The sequence below is a fragment of the Sardina pilchardus genome, chromosome 19, assembly GCF_963854185.1.
Source record: "Sardina pilchardus chromosome 19, fSarPil1.1, whole genome shotgun sequence".
Taxonomy (NCBI): domain Eukaryota; kingdom Metazoa; phylum Chordata; class Actinopteri; order Clupeiformes; family Clupeidae; genus Sardina; species Sardina pilchardus.
In genome coordinates, this window is record NC_085012.1 from 8,985,974 (window position 1) to 9,003,546 (window position 17,573).

At 43.5% G+C, this 17,573-nt stretch overlaps 1 protein-coding gene and 1 long non-coding RNA gene across 4 annotated transcripts in view; one reads left to right on the plus strand and one right to left on the minus strand.

The window, feature by feature from the left end:
* snx7 (sorting nexin 7) overlaps positions 1–14,495 on the minus strand; it is a 27,912-nt gene extending 13,417 nt beyond the window's left edge. The window contains exons 1-8 of one of the 3 annotated variants that reach the window (XM_062520672.1): positions 14,276–14,494; positions 11,985–12,182; positions 11,046–11,156; positions 10,093–10,257; positions 7,703–7,901; positions 6,835–7,034; positions 6,126–6,212; positions 4,641–4,742 (exon numbers count right to left, since the gene is read on the minus strand). In XM_062520672.1, the coding sequence (XP_062376656.1) occupies positions 4,641–4,742; positions 6,126–6,212; positions 6,835–7,034; positions 7,703–7,901; positions 10,093–10,257; positions 11,046–11,156; positions 11,985–12,182; positions 14,276–14,398 (1,185 nt within the window). In that variant the 5' untranslated portion in view covers positions 14,399–14,494. Of the gene's footprint in view, positions 1–4,640; positions 4,743–6,125; positions 6,213–6,834; positions 7,035–7,702; positions 7,902–10,092; positions 10,258–11,045; positions 11,157–11,984; positions 12,183–13,766; positions 13,925–14,275 lie in introns of those variants that run through there. The other 2 variants (XM_062520674.1, XM_062520673.1) reach the window with 2 other exon arrangements.
* LOC134065686 (uncharacterized) overlaps positions 13,994–17,573 on the plus strand; it is a 20,897-nt gene continuing 17,317 nt past the window's right edge. The window contains exons 1-2 of the long non-coding RNA XR_009936322.1: positions 13,994–14,047; positions 15,301–15,415. This is a non-coding gene — a long non-coding RNA (uncharacterized LOC134065686). The remainder of the gene's footprint in view (positions 14,048–15,300; positions 15,416–17,573) is intronic.

Consider the following 17,573-nt stretch of genomic DNA (forward strand, 5'->3'; position numbering starts at 1 on the left):
ATTCCACAAGGCAGGCACACACAGACACACACAGACACACACACACACACACACACACACACACACACACAGACACACAGACACCTGACATATGCAGGTACATTTGTAAACATACCTATCAACCTACCTACCTACTGTACCTCCCTACCTACATACATACATACACCCTGACATCTATCTAATAAAGGATTTCTCTAAAGGAAATGTACACTTGAATCGTTGTAGGCCTACTTCAATGAACACAAGCTCACACGATCATTGGTCTGCCTTTGTGGCGACTTGACTGAAGATGATGAGAGAACATACAATGAATTAGTCTAGTGCACTCAGATGGAACAAATTGGAGAAATTGAAACTCCGATTGAAACAAATGTTGTCTGTGTGACAGAGAAAGTTTAACAAAGAACGACCAGGGACAGAAGAAGTGGCGTGCCATCATTTGTGGAGTTTAGAGTGTGTGAGCGGGCTAAAAACGGCTACTGCTGTGTGTGCGTGTGTGCGTGTGTGTGTGTGTGTGTGTGTGTGTGTGTGTGTGTGATTAATGTGTGGTTTGACGTGGCTGCCTCAGTAAGCCATGGCGGAACAAAGGGTCAGAGCTCAATGGGCAGTTGAGACGGAAGTATCACCATGGCGATCACTTAACATCTCCCTGTGCCGATGTCCCCGGTGACAGCCAGGACAGTTCATTAGTTACAGTGATTGGTTCTTGTCGTCATTAGTGCACACACACTCATACTCATTCTCACACACACACACACACACGCACACTCACACACACAGACACACACACTCACGCACACAGACACACACACTCACACATAGACACAAAACTCTCACACGCACGCACAGACCAACACACACAAACCAACCCTCATTGCACACACACACACACACACACACACACACACACACACACACACACACACACACACACACACACACACACATCAAAGAAACGCATGCACCAATTAGCACCCTAAGGACAAGATTAGACCGACTTCTGAGTTACAGTTGATGCAACTGGGTGTCCTTGCCTCATGGTATCAAAGGCGGGCTGATTAATAGTCGCCGATACGAACAGCTGGTCACGTCAACTTCCTCTGAGATTTTGTGTATTATTACTATGTTCAAACATTGGAGATTACAGTTTTAACAGTGAGGACTGGACACAAGAAAGAAACACTGAAAGGCTGAGAAAGTCAAAATGTCCTGTCCAATACTGCCATCTACTGGTCAAAGTTGCAAGAGACATGCAAAGATACAACAGACTACTGAGAACATGAGCTCCTGGATTTGTTTATATGCAAATAATTACAAAACAGAGGTATTATTGATGTATTATTCCAGTGAGGAAGATACTGGATAAGTTCCCGTATGAACACACTGTTCATTCTGACTAGCCGTCAAACTTCCTCCCAAGTGAAAAGGTTCAAACCAGCCACTTTTACTTCCTGATTTCACCTCGAAACAGTTGGATTTGGCTTCTTCCCTGCATAGTCTGTGCAGATAATATGACGCAGTAGCCTTGCCCGTAACCGTCTGCACACAAAGAGGTTGCTACATTAGAAACACAGTGAGGGAGAGTATAAAAAAGACCCTCCATTCGGTGTGTGAGTTGTTGCGGAGGAAGTGAGAAAGCTGATCTACAGTAGTCTGATGAGCTCATGACTAAAAGGCTGGAGACAATGGCAAGTGCCAGAGGCCAGATCCGCATAGTTCCAAGAAAAGGCCCAACCACCACTATGTCCACAGTGTGCATTACAAGAGAGGGCCTCGTGCTACAGACGACTTCTAAACTAGTACATCGTGCATGTCTGCGGCCATTTTGTGCTCACCACATCTCCTCAAACGTGTGTACAGCTTCTCTTAGGCACTCCAGGGTGGAGATTCAGCTCAGACCTGAAGAGGCTAGAAATCAAAACTGCGTCTACAAGGACACTCAGGAAAGCCGCCCACCTCACACTTGACTACAGCCTAGTATTCAGCCACTACTTTAGGGGAAAACAACAAATCACATGTGCGGGGTTTTTGTTTTTGACTGTCAATGCATACGGGAGAACAAAAGGGAGAATGGAACGCGTCAACGCAAGCACCTGGCTCTCATCATCGCAAACAATGGCCCAATTTCCTGCTCATCCACAGATGCAGCAGCAGCGACAGCGACAGCAGCAGCCGCAGCCCCACTGACAACAGCCACCGCTGGGTTGGCCGTCCTCGCTACCAGACACACCTGCAGCCAGTCGCTACCGCTACCACCACAACCGCCACCATGTTGATTTTTTGGCAACATCTCAGTTCCATTACGAGACAAGAGATAAATAAATAAATAAAAGCAATTTGTAATCGTATCATCCGCTAAACAAAAACAAAATAACAGATTTACCTTAGTTGCCTTATCCCTTAGATATCTCAAAGGCATTTCTCATTAAATGATTAAATGGTAGGGAAAAAGAGAACAGAAACACAGTATGAGGAGGAAGTGCTGGACATATTCCAGTAAGAATAAGCTAATCTGAATTAATATAAGAATAACCTGATCTGGACCAATAATAGTAAAAATGGGGAAAGATGACAAATACATACAGGATTTGTTTCAAGTAAAGAACAGGAGTCATACTTAACCCATTACACATCCTTTTCCCAAAAGAGTCAAGCAGCAATGGTTGATTCTGCAACCGGTCAGTTGAGCGACACCATGCATTCCCGTATAGCCCACATTTCACCTTACTTAGTTACATATTTAATGTTATCCAATCACACAACACAAGCCAAAGCTGTTAGGAGTAAGTAAGAGCCCATCAACAGCCTAGTAGGAGTTAGAGTGATCTAGACCAAGGCTGGGTGCTCTTCCCAGCAAAAGGACAGGCATGGTTACAGGTCTCGTAGTGCTGACTGTGTATTAATCAAATGTGCTACATAGAAGGACTAGACACTGCGACCATGCAGGGCCTCTACATGAGGAAGTTGACCAGCCTTGATCTAGGTCACCATCTAGGGCAGAGTTTCTCAATCCTGTTCCTTGGGAAGTACAAACTGCCATGCTTCCTGTCCCCCCTGCACCCCCCCCATCTCTGATTTAAAGCATAACTCTCGCCAAAATGCATCGTAAGGTGTTTTTGTGAATGTACCCGAGCTTTCATTTAAAACCAGAATCATGTCAGAAGCACCACTTCAAAACTTGTCCCTATTGTCGTTTTCGGGTCAAATGGCATTTTGAATGGGAATCGTAGGGGCACTACTATTTTCATACATGATTGCGTCAAAATTGCTATTTTTTAAACACTGAGAAGGCTCGAGACAACATGAAACTTTGATCGAAGTATCATCAGTGTCTCTACACATGAACTTGAGCATTGGCAACATTCTTTGTGTACACAGAGTTTACTAAAATAAAGGTTATGAACAACTCACTTGTTTTTTCTGCTCGCCGCCATCTTGCCAGTAAAGGAGTGAATTGTCCAAAACATTTCTTTTTAGCAAACGTAGTAATGTTTAGTAATGTGCACACAAACAACGCTCTCAATGCTCAAGTGCTCAATGCCCCTACTATTCCCATTCAAAATGCCACGAGACCCGAAAACGACAACACGGACAAGCTAAACAGTGGCGCTTCCAATGTTAATTCTGCTTTTAAACTAGGATACATTTTGGTGAGAGATATGCTTTAAATAGTAATGTCTGGGGAACAAGCCCTTGCTAGCTCAACCAGGAGTACCCAGCAGGACTAGAATAGAATGGTATGGGATGGGTTGAGTGAGGTGTGGTGTGGTTAAGCAGGGTCAGCTGGAGAACACATTGTGCTGTGTTGCCCTGGAAGGATGAAGAAACTCTGGTCGATAGAGACCACAGCAGCCTGGCCGCCTGCCAGACACACAAAGGTGCGGTCAGCGCTGGAGACAGAGTGCGGAACCACAGACGGACAGATAAACCTCGCTGATTGGTTAGCAGGATGAGGAACCACAAAACGGACAGATAAACCTGGCCAATGGGTTAGCTTTGTTGGCAGAGCTGGTAACATTTTAACTTTTCTAAACTGCTGAAACGTATTATCCAACACTATTTGGGATGACTTCCTGGTTCCTTGCCAATCCCATATTGGGCTTTGCAGGTCTGTGGACACTTCCCTTTCAACCACCAGGTGGACATTCTATGCTGTGGTAGATTCCACATACTTCACATAACCCTGGCAGAAATCCACTAGTTACACATTTGTATAGTAGATTTTGTTCATGTATATGTCTACTATGGATTGGAATCAGATAACATAAAGGTGTGTAGACCTGATAATAGTTAAGTAAATGTGCTACTGTACCGACCAAATAACATTAAAGTGAATCACTTAATAAAAAATAAAACTGATGAATTCTAATAATAATAATAAAAAGAAATCTAATAAAATAGAAAAGTCTTGTTGATTATGACAAACTGTCATAGTTAATGACACCGTCCATCCTTTCTCCTTCTCTTTCATTTAAGTGGAATGATCTAAACCTGGACAGCCCAGGTCATAATTCAATTAAAATGTTACCAGCTCAGACTTAGCACTGCAAAAACAACAACAAAAACAAAACTGCACAGGTGAGGGAGCAGTGGGCAGGACAGATCGGAGACCTCATGCAGAGGGAGGGGCGCTTCGATACCTCGTCGATCTCCCCAGCTAGCCTCTGCTGCCTCTGCTGCCGGGCCTCCTCGGGGTTTTTGCCGAGCAGGCTCTGCCACACGACTCCGCGCTCTCTGGGTTCCTTCAATTCAATGGCGCAGGTGCAGGGTATCTCAGTTAGGGTCCGTTGGGCTCAGAGGTTCAGTCATTTATAACTCATGGTCAATGTTGAATTTAACGTCAATGTCAAATCGTTCAGATGTATCACCTCAGTTTGAGTTTCTTCTCATGTTTCATGTTTGATTTAAGTGAATTTAGCATCAGCTAAAAACAAAAATTGCTGTATCACAGAAATACTATTTAAATCTGTGGGGTAATTTCCGTTCCTATTCATTTCCGTAGGTCACAAGATCATTTTTATCTCAAAAGAGAGCCGAGAGAGTACTACTAGGCCTCCAAGCAACATGCTCAGGCTAGGCAGACCAGAGTGAAAGGATAAAGATTTAGTCAGTACACAGTGCCTGAGCTTCTCTGTGTGCTATTGACTAATGTGTATTTTTAATGATACAATTACAGGAACAATATGGAGCCCTGTAAGAGCCTCTGTTTTCTCCTGCGTGAAAGGGCCCATTCATGGCTTGTAACAGTGAGGCTTGTGGTGAAAGACTGGCTCTGTTCTGACTCCGCTAACTGTATTATCCATTTAAATGCTGATATTACAGCACACTGCAGCGAAAAAAGGGAACACTCGAGAGATTTGGTTTGAAGGAGTCTGTGATCCCACCCTGACAGTGCAGTGCAAATAGTCTGTTTAAACATCAGGCTCTATCAATATCTCAGGCTGGCGAGTGCATTGATCAAGACACCCACTGAGACTAGCTGCAAACGTAACAGTTTGACATTTCATGCTGCACTAACAAGCCTCGGGCCCTTGTAAGAACTACGCTGGAAAATAAAAAGCCGGTTCCGACGAAGAACCCCCCCCCCCCCCCCCCCCACGGGGGAGCCTCTTACCTCCCGTGCAGGTGTTGCACGAGTGCATCGTGGGAAATTAAAAAAGGAACATCTCCATGCGCTCGCTCAAAAAGCAGAGTTCAATAAAGCAATTTAGCTGCTAAGTACGCTCGAGGTTCGGTGATCTTTGGTGGCTACCGTGACCCAATTAAAAACCTGAGGAAAAAAAAGGTCAGCGCTAAGCTGGAAAAACCGGGGAGACATTTCCATGACACCAACATCTCCGCACGGGTACCAACTCAGTAATACTTGTGAGTTTACAGCGGTGTGAGAGGGCATGCGATGCCATTCCCTGACTCTCTCTCCGAGGCATTTCAAAGTAATCTCTGGTGTGGGCCGATATATACACGCGATACTACCGGAGCTCTCGACGCAGATTTTTTTTAAAAAGTGAAATGAGACGGCAGATGTGGGTGCAGCAACGCAAGGCTTTCTCCTGCTTATAATCTTCCAGAAAATTGCACCTCGCCTGTTAAACTCCAGCTGTGTGCGAGTAGTAGAGAGCGCTTACCGCGTCTCGGTCAGCCCTCTTGCCGGCTAGCGCCTCGTTCTTGGCTTCCAGCTCCGCCTGCATGTTGTCTCGTCTTCTCAGCACGGCCTGGAAGAAGAAAAAAAAGAAGAAAAAAAAAGTAAAAGAACAAGAAAGCGCTGATCGATTCATGAAGTGCACACCGCAAAGCCCTTCTCCATAAAGAGGCAATAAAAATAATATCCGGCATATTGATCTTAGCCGTGACTCTTTTGGAATTGGCTTCTAGACAAATGGAGGCTGTCTTGTTTGTCAAACACACATTACTAGTGATTTTCAGATAAGGAATGTCTAGGAGCTCTAATGCTCTTCCTCAAAACGTTATGGGGTTTTTTTTCCATGAGATGACATGCTAGGACCATGCCTCCCTCTCAAAGGTGAAGTACCAGAGAACTTTTTATTGATATTTATTCATTTAGAGCTCCAAACTTACTGAAGAGAGTAATGAAAAAGTTGGTACAATGCCTATGTACATTGGCATAAGCATACAATGCAACGCATGTTATATATGATACTGTGTATACATGTTAATATAAGAAATCTCTCATACAAATACAAAACTACATGTTTAAATATAATACACAGGTAAACACTAATTTACAGCCATCCCTCACACAAAAGCACCACATTTTGTGATTAAGAGGGTTATGGAATGACATGTGTGGACTTGCTAGAGGACAGGACGCTGTACCTTTAAGGTGTCGGTGCACAGCACGTACTCGTGCAGGGTAGGGGCCAGGCAGTCCGAGAGCTGGCGCACCTGTTCCTCCGTCTCCTGGAAACACCTGTCCAGACAGTTGGCCACGCCCTTCAGGGGCTCGGCCAGCTCCTCTTCCGAGCCCGACCAGAGCGTGTAGGTGGGGGCGTACTCCTTCATCTCCTCCAGGTACTCTGCAGCAGACGGAGTAAAGCATATCATTACCACACCCAGACTGGAGGAGACGAGGCAGCACAACGTACAATTAAGCACAAGGTGATATTTACACAAGGTTCAGGGCAAGCATTCGACTGAAAAAAACATACACCTTGATCGTATGGAAACATTCAACCAATCAAGATGGACGATGGCCGGAGGACAGAGAGGCAACATCATCAATACTGCACTTAGGTACACACTGTTTTCAGACAAAAATATACTGGCACGATTATTATTAACTCAGCATTATTCAAGGCAGAGAGTATTATGCCCATGAATAAGCATCAGTGTGTTATGAGAAATGGTTACCCTGACAATGCATAATGACGTAGTGGGGGGAACAAGGATCATTTAATTCAGAAAAAAGGCTATTGCACAAAAACGCCCAATTTGTTGCCAAGCTGTTTTCAAGCAAGTCTGAACAAAATATAAATCACTTTGACCCTGAAAGAAAATGGACTGTTCCCAAACCTTACACTCTCACTGCAAGTCATCTTTGTTGTATTCCCTGTATAAAACTTGCATGTGTATTGTTAAAAGTCTAGTCTACATTAAATGTTTTCAATCTTATCTATGTAATACATTCTAGTTTGAAAGTGTGATTACAAACCAACGGTGTTGACTAAGGCAATGTGTGGCTCACCCCTTTCCTCTTTGACTATCCTCTGAGTGATTCTGTCCAGCGAGGTCATCTTCTGGCTGAAGGCCTCCACATAGTCCTGGATGGAGTTGAACTCCTCCGGCCGGTTCTTCACCCCGCGCACCGACGCTGCCACCGCTCGGACCGTCTCCCCCATCCGACTGAGGAAGCCCGGGCCCTGCTTCTTGTGGGAGGTCAGTTCCTGTAAAGGCACAGTGGACGATTCCACATGAGGTTAAACTCAGCACAGTAATTTCCCTGTGTATTAGTTGCATTGTGTATAAACCGCAGGACAGTATTTTATGCAAATAAAAAAAAAGACAAAACAAAACATGTACAAAACATGTACAAAACATGTAGGTCAGTTCCTGTAAATGCACAGTGGACGATTCGACATGAGGTTAAACTCAGCACAGTAATTTCCCTGTGTATTAGTTGCATTGTGTATAAACCGCAGGACAGTGTTTTATGCAAATTTAAAAAAGACAAAACAAAACATGTATTAACCACACACGTCATCCGTGTATTAACTACAGTGCCCAAAAGCCCAATGCATCAGAATCAGATAGTGTTTTTAACCATAAGGAACATGGCTGGGTTTTGGGTGGGATATCTAATCTGCATGTATTCATTAGTCACTGCTGCACTCTTCTGTGTCTCTGTCCTTTAGCACGTGCTCCCTTGATGTGCTGTAAAACAGCAAAAGGTCAGGCCAATATTCTCAATGCATGTTGCTCATTAGGCTGTGTGATTAATCAAATTAGACTTACAATGATTATGAAAACAACAAAATTGAAATAGAATGATTATTTTGCTACATTCGGTTTAATTAAAAAAAAAAAAAAAAAAAAAAACGCTCTCCTTTTGACGTGTGTCGTGTGCATTATCTTTTTACATGCATTTTTTTCCTGTTGGTGTATATTTCAAATTCATTCACTGAGTAAACGTGTTTAATAATCGTGTTGTGATAATGATTTTGGCTTTAATCGAGCAGCCCTACTGTTCGTTGTGGTTCAGCTACCTCAGAAGGTCACGTTGAAGTTGCTATTCAAAGGGTACACTATGCACTATGCATTGTTATTCGATTTCATGCAGAAAAGACAACGAGGATCTGCTGAGCAGCAGAAACTACTCTGAACTGACAGACATCGCCTACTACCTCACTGTATTTGAATCTCTTATCCAAATCATGCACACATTTCTGCATGATATGCTCACAGGAAAATCAACCCCCGAGCTTGACACTGGGAAGACCATATACTGCACAGTGTAATAGACAGACACAGCTACTGATTGAGCATGGCAAGATTATTGATTTTTTGGGGGGAAAGCACACATGCTAAAAAAGTTCACAGCTTCTCAACACACATGCCTAGAATCCATGGAATGTTTGCTAGGAAAACAGACTCTATTCATCCCACGCTACCTGACCACACTGTCTCTACCAGAGCAGAGCTACACCTAGCCTGACAATAATCTGCAGCACAATGAGCTATCTGTTTATAACGCTCCGATGTTTAATGCGCCCTCGTGTTGGGTAAGCGACTGCAGGCTATGGTTCATGTGAAGGCGGGCGAGGCGTCAACATAAGCCTCGTCCGTGTCTCTTCGGGCCTCATTAACCTTCACTGCTGTGTGTGTTCCGCCATCTTCCTCCTAACAATCGCCTGTTACTTTGACTAAACTGAGAGCAGAGGTGAAAAGAAGGGAGAGAGTACAGCGGTGTTAATCTTACAGCGTCGGGGGGGTGGTGTGTGTGTGTGTGTGTGTGTGTGTGTGTGTGTGTGTATGTGTGTGTGTGTGTGTGGGTGTAGGGTGAGCTCAGCAGGGGGGCACGGCAAAAGTGCCAACGGAGTTCGTTAGAGCGCTAATCCTCTTACAGCCTGTAATTGAGACCATGTTTGAGTAACCACAATGCAAAGCAAGGTGACTTGCATGCATGTCATCAGGCGGTCCGAACCTTGAACGATAATCAGATTTGTGTGTATGTGTGTGTGTGGGTCTGATGACAATGTGTCTGTGTCGCTGTGTGTGTGTCTCTCTGTGTGTGTGCGTGTGTGTGTGTGTGTGTGTGCGCCCGTGTGTGTGTGTATGTGTATGTGTATGTGTATGTGTGTGTGTGTGTGTGTGTGTGTGTGTGTGTGTGTGTGTGTGTGTGTGTGTGTGTGTGTGTGTGTGTGTGTGTGTGTCTGTCTGTCTGTCTGTCTGTCTGTCTGTGTGTGTGTGTGTGTGTGTGTGTGATGTCGATGGGTGAGCATATGAGACAACAGAGGGCACATTATTAGTTGCCAGTCTGTCTGGCAAAAGAGGCCAAGGTTAACCTCAAACACATGGAGGGGAGTTAGTGAGAGTGAGTGAGCGTGTGTGTGTGTGTGTGTGTGTAGTGGGACTTACCCAGGCCTGAGCACTAAGGAAGATCTTGAAGTCTTCGTTGCAGGAGAGGATGGGGTGCTCGGCGATGCGGTTGAGGAAGCGGTGGAGGGCCGTCCGACGCGTCTCGATGAAGTCGTCGTTGAACCTCTCCACCATCCCCTTCATGACGAACTTCTCTGGTAAGGGCTGGGGTGGGGTGGGGGAGGGAGGAGTGCCAATCAGAGATCTTTCAGATGAGTCACATGACCACAAATGGAGGCTAAGAGTTCTAATAACATATTAGAAGTTCCATCTCACACATGCACAGACGAAGCTGGAGAATCACACGTTCCTACTCGTCTTGGAAGGACATGCTAGATTACTACTGAATCCTGCAAAATTATTTTTTGCCATAATGAGATCCTTTCAAGAACCTTTAGGAGGATATAAACAGATGTATTCCTAAGTGGATTGTGTAAGTTCTTTAAGAAGCACTTGCCACTCTTGCAGTTATTACTGAACGCTTGAAATGAAGGAGTAGTTCAGATCTGTTGATTGTACCCTGTCTATTTCATCACTGAGGACATTTTGAGTTTTCATAAGCACACTCATTTTCATAGCCATTTTGTTTCTGACATGCCCTTAAAATATTCCAAATGTAGTAATACCAAAATCATTCAAAACAAAAAGCTAGGAACAGCACAGAATGCATTCTTTGAAACTTAAAGAGTAAAATAACTGACGTTATAAACTCTCATTAAATCTATGAACTCATGGTATGAAAAACCTGAATAGTTCTGTGCGACACTAAGGAGTATTTCCAAACTAATGGTTTGTAGTCATGTCTGGATTTTAGCATATTGTTATAGAAAAAAAAACATGCAATTTTAGGATTCAATGCTGACAGAGAGGCACAAAGACTAAAAGTCTTTGACAGCGCTGTGTTGTACTTGCTGCACTGCAGACTGGGCTCTTGGTGTGTGGACCCCACTTACATGCACGATCAGCGTGGGGTGGGCCTCCTCTAGACGCCCTCTCAGCCACAGGAAGTCCTGGTAGCGCCGACGTACCTCATATTCCGGGGAGTCAAACTCGCCGCGGGTGGTCTGGTCAGTACAAGAGGGGACAAGAAGCGCCAGCAGGGTAACTCAGACATCAAACGCATACAACTTACGTCATCCACTTATCGAAACAACACTCCACTTTTTTTTTTTTTTAGATTTGGTGTGCGTTTTTCAGCAACACAATTAACAGATAACAGAACACATCTGTGACACATGACATGGACATGGTGCTAAATCTTACAGCGTCGGGGGGTGAGCTGTGTGTCATTCAACTTCCATCAGTCACTCATCAAAGCAACACTCTTTTTTTTAGATTTGGTGTCCATTTTTTCAGCAACACAATTAACAGCTAACAGAACAAATCCATGACACAACACTATTATTTCCTTAACATCTGCATCACTATTTCCTTGATAATGTGCTTCCCTGGCCTTAAACTCAGTCACTGGTTGATTTGCTCAGATCTATTTCAAGTTACACAAGCAGAGGCCTTTGCACATGAAAACAAAGCTATTTCAATGTAATATGGAAGGTAAAAAAAACGAATACGGGTGAAGGACAAAAGGGCCAATTCAGGGATCCACCACGCAACAAAATCAAATTAGGACTCAACTGCATGACTTGTGTTTGCATAACGTACTAGCAAGAGAGCACAGTACATGTGTGACTTCAATAGCTGTGTGCCATTCACCCATCCATTACTGGTTTCATGGTCCCATGATATGCTGCGTGTTTATATACTACCACATGAGAAAGAGTTTTCTATGTGGCATATGTCAATTACATACAAAATGTATTCAAATGTATGATTCACCGTATGGTTCTTCAACGTATAATTCTTCTTTTAACATAGTGTCCATGGTGACCTACCTTGGTGACAACCCTGTAAGTGATGAATGTCTCGATGGTTGTGATGTGGCTCTCAGGGTTGTCCACTGTGATGAAGATGTCTTTGGCACCTGGCTCCTCTTCCTCATCCTCCTCGTCAAATTTGTACTGGTTGATCATGGAGCCCGGCGACGTCTGCATGGAGGCATTGAAGGACCCTGCGTCTGTGTTCGTTGTATCCTAAAGAATTCACACACACAGACACACACACACACACACGCACAGAGCACAAACAGCCAAACACACAATGAGTGCAAACAACCAAACAATCAGGGCAGCTGCTCTGAATACAGAAGGTCATCAGCAATCCCAACGTGAGGCTGTCGCACGATAACAGGAAAGGGGGTTGGAAATGAATCAGACTTATCTGGAATGTTTTCACTGAAAATGGGAGAAAGAAGCGATTGTAAGATGAAGGTCACCGAGGTGTCAGATAAAGTTCCACCTGCATAAAACAAACCAGCACTGGGCCGACTGTCTCCTGATAAAAGCATCCCTTGTGTGCCACGTCACACCCCTGACTGACCCCTGCGGCAGGGTCTGGTGCCATCAGATTTTTTACAGGAGGAAGATGCTATCCCAGAACTGTTACGTGTACAACTTTGTCTGAGTATGTATAATTTGCTTTGGTGTATACAGTGTTTCCACTACTTTTGACAATATTTAAAAACGTTCCCATGATGTTTCAAGTGAAGGGAATTAACAAGACCCTTCACAACCTTTTCCATTCTTATTCCAACATGGACTGGTAGGCCGTCACATTGTAAAAAAAAACAAAATTACACAACAAACATCAACCAGTGAAGGATACCGTACCATTTGACTGAATTTACAATCTATGTGACTTCCATGATTGGTCATTCTGGTGATGATAATGTGCAATAATGAATAGCCTGTTTGTTTTTTACTACTAGCCTATTTAGGCCCATTTGTATTTTCTTTCTGCAGAGAAGCCAAAACCAGAATCCACAAATAAAAAATGGTGTAAGCATCCTGAGGAGTATATTGTGACTGTGAGTGAGAGTAACGATTTGTTTCATTTTTCAAATTCCATATCCCACATGACTTGCAAATGGGGAAAACCTTTGAACAAGCTTGGGCATTCTGCCACAAGACTTTGGAGAATATCCAGCCAGTGATTTCAAAACTTCAGGGATTTTTTCTCTATAACGTGGACACACACACACAAACAGGTTTGGACATTTACCTGACACACCCTGGATTCACCTCGGGTTTCTATGATAGCAGGTCATACTCAAACCTGTTTGCATATTGGGTGACTGATTCCACTGATGCTCGCTCTGAACCAGCTTTTATTGCTGTCACTGCAGGAAAGCTTCCTGTCATAACAGACTAGGACTATGTCAGCAGAAACAAATCTCTTAGAGGACCTTACACATAAAAGAAAAGAAAAGAAAAGAAAAGAAAAGAAAAGAAGAGAAGAGGGATGATACTATGAAAAATAGTTACTCAGATAGCGTGGAAAAAGCCATGCTGGTGCACTGATAACATTACAGAGCCTGAACAATAAATTAGGTTAGCTGGCTAAATTAACACTCCGTAAAGTAACATTTTTGATGGGAACAAAAGACCCTTTTATTTCAAAACCGTCAATTAAACTAAAAATAGTGAGCTAACAGTGGTCCGATCTGTGTCAATCCGTGCAGTGATAGTTGGAGGGCAGGGATCAGTGACGTTTGTTAGCAGGATCCTGCAAATGTGCAAGTTGTTAGATAGTTACGATAGTAAAACAAGTTTACTCACCATTTAGCAGATCTGCGCTAATGTAGCTTAATGTATTTGTGTAGCCTATTAGAGACTGTTAAATGAGCGATTCTCCGTTGTGTGACACTGCCAGAGATTCTGAGAGGAACATAACATCACCTGATAGCTGACCTTTGAATTTTAACATTAGTTAGGAAGTTCCTCTGACGTAGAGTGGCTGCAACTACCACTACAGGTAAAACAATGTGGCACGAAGTGGATACAGTGTGACAACGCAAAAGAACCCTACTGACAGATGATGATGCGCTAGTTTGATAAAGGTAGGCTACATGCCAGGGTTAAAATAGCATTTTAGGAAATCATTTTTCATTTGACATGCTAACGTTCCTGTGTTTCTCGGAACAGTGACAACAAGTTAAAACTGCCCATCCACTGAAAAACAGGCGCTGCCCCTATCCACGTAGCAGTTTTATGCTAGTCACTATGGCCACTCGTCCCACTTCACTTTTACTCGTTTCATTGAAATCTGGCATACTTTGTGTATTTACCTTGCTGAATACTTCCAAATCATCGTCTTCATCTAATTCTAACATTTGTCCTGAAAGATCTGCCGGAATTGTTTGAGCTGGGGAAGTCGGAGAGACAGCTGAATCGGCGACATTCCCACTCATGACTCCCTTTATGCTGTTTTCAACCACAACCAGCCCATGAAGTTCACCAGCAGCGAATTGCGAAAAACTCCTCAACTTTTCAGAAAGGTTGGAGTGAATGAACGTTACTGCGCATTAACGGAAGTAGACTATGGTGAGGAAAGAGGAGCAGGGGCGGAGAGCGATCTATGGGAGCGACATGACTGATATGATGAGATCAGAGACTGGAGTGAAAAGGAAAAAATGTGAGAAATGCGAATAGGCCTATATCGCAGGGATTATTAGCTATCATTGGGTGGGGATGTTGTTTTTTATTTCACAAAAATAGCCTCCAACTGACTCAATTTATTATCATTGAGCTTATTTAGGCTATGCCTAAAAGGTTAGGCCTATAGACAATAAATAGCTAGATGCCATCTAAGTAAAGTCGTTCTATAAATAATAATAATAATAATAATAATAATAATTATTATTATTATTATTAGCCTATTATTATTATAATAATAATGTAACTACATTATCCATAAATTCTAAAAATGAATGGACGACATGTTGTCCACAGAGGGTGATGAGATGACCGCCCTAGAAGGCAAGCAGTAGAAAGGTCAGCACGTCAAGACTGCTGGCCATGAGTACAATGTCCACTGCTTTTAGAGCAAAGGCCATCCTTCACAACAGATAATTACTATTTTCAGAAAAAGTAGGCTAACATTTTCAACCACTTTTGACAGCCAGACTAGGGCCAAGGCCATTATGTAGGCCTAGTCTAGGCTATATTTTTCAAGTGTTTGTGATTATTATATTTTAACTTTCCCTTGCATTTAAACTAAGATGATAAATCACGTAGATTCAGCATTGTACCTGTGGGGGGTAGTGCAGGCTGCATAATTAACCAAAAGATGTCACTGTTGTACAACCAACAGATTCACCTCAGAGAGGGAGAGGAACACTGCAAAACATGAAAAAGCAAGGATTCTTCTACAATAATACATTATGTTAAAGCACCATGGAGGCCATTTAGCATTTTATAACTCACAGGTAAGTGAATCTGATTTTGCTCTTTCAGTCAACTTGGGGTAGCCTAAGGAAGAGTCAGTCGGTTGTTGAGGTGGCACAGTGATGACTGAAACCTGAAATGTAGAAATGAAAAGTGATAAATAGCAAACAACAAATGGACCATTTCATTAAATTATCATAACTCCCATGTGTCTGTGAATCAGTTCACTTTAGAGGTGTAAAGGGAATTTGGGCCATTGTTTTATCACTTTAATTGTAAAATACACCACTAAAAAAAGGGGGGGGGGGGGGGGGGTTGCAACAGACTATGCTCAGAAGTAAGAGGGAAACAAGAAATAAGACACTACCTGGATTAGACAAAGGTTTTCAAAATACAGTCAGAGCAGTTATCAGTTTAGCCAGGTACAGTAGTAGTTGCCTGGAGACAGAGTTTGCCCACCCCACCCCTAAAAGATGGAAAATGTGCTTTGTGTCAACTTGTCTATCCTACCTGAAATTCCCACAAGCTGGAGGTCTTGGAAATGTTGTGTCCACATTATCGTGTGGATTGCGTAACCTTTCCATAAACTGGGATGAACACTCTTCCTCAGCCATTCAGATTAGACAGTATTATTATAATCCAACAAAGGTCAAGCGGTTGGGGATCCAGACTGGTCGGAGCGCAGAATGCAGAAAAGGTCACTTCCCCCTACAATCATATTATTTCGCTGCCATTTGATATAATTCGTCTTTGCGATTGATTTTGACCTGATGTTAAAAATACGCTCTCCTTCTCTTTCCCCCACTATGGATGGAAGATTTCGTGTCCGTTTGAGCATTTCTCATGCTCGCTGTGGCTCCCTTGTTAGCGGACCTGTTGTGGAGGTGCGATAAAAAGAGATAAAAAATAAGATTTTGGAGAGAGATACATCTGCCTGAGATGAGAGACGAACACTTGATCTTCAATTACTACGGAGATGAGAAGGAATGGTGTGTGTGTGTGTGTGTGTGTGTGTGTGTGTGTGTGTGTGTGTGTGTGTGTGTGTGTGTGTGTGTGTGTGGCGCCACAGTCATTTAGTCATGAGGCCAAGCCACATATGCAAATTGCTAAATCAAAAACCTTTCTCTTTTCCCTCTGTTCTCAAAGTGGCACTTTGTTGTGCAGCAAGGTGGAATGACAAACTGAAATATTCTTGAGCTTTCATCTTAATTTGAAGTGGTGGAGGTTTAATGACAACCTGATGCAACTCTAGTGCTCCCTTGCAACAGTTGTTCCCTATTTATGAAAGACCCCACTGTCTTTCAACAACTTACCCCAGACAAACCCCCCCTCTTTGTACTTGGACGTCATGCAAGCAAGTCATATATAAACATGGCAGGAAAGAGTGGAACCTTTTTTTGTAGGCCACATTTCGGTCCCATTCCCACCATCCTTTATTTCCTTGAGGATACTGAATGAAGAATCGTCTGTATTCGTCACCGATGCCAGATGTGTAATGACCAGATGTAAAGATGTCCATTCCTCTTCTGCTGTGGCACGCCGAGGTGTGTGGCTTTTAAAGGGTGTAGGTGGGCGAGGGTTAAAGCAGAGCTTTGGCGTACTGCAGGTGGGCGAGGGGTGGCAGAGGTCGGAATAACGTAGTGTAAGAGCGATCGCATGCCAGCTCTGCCACCGCAGAAGCTTTTTGAACGAGGCCGAGACCCGACGTGTACTGTCTCGTCGCTCCACACACTGCTGAGTGGCGTTGGCTCAAGTCCGCTGTACACTGAAAAAAAAATAGCCAGGGAGCGCTCTGCAGCCTCCATCAGTGGCAAATAATAATTAGATCAACATTAGCCCTCAAACAATGGGCTCCATAGATCAGCCCCTTTCAAATTAGATTTTCCACCAGTAGGGACCATTAGCCCGGCCAAGCAGACCGTCTTCGGAAAACTCCTGATCGCTGCTGTTTCTCTGGGCTCGGCTCCTCGTAGCAGATGATATGAAGAGCCATCAGAGGCAGTTTGGATTCTGTGGATTTTGAAACTGGCCTTGTCTTTTCTCCCTTCTTAGCTTAGACACAAAAAAAACACAGGGCGTTTCTGTGGTTGGAGAAAGGGGACATAGTGCTCCGTTCTGTTGATTTGAGTAGGCTATGTTGATTAAATTAAAAACAAGACGTGGAGGAAAACAAATGGTGAGTGCTTGGCCACCTGGAGT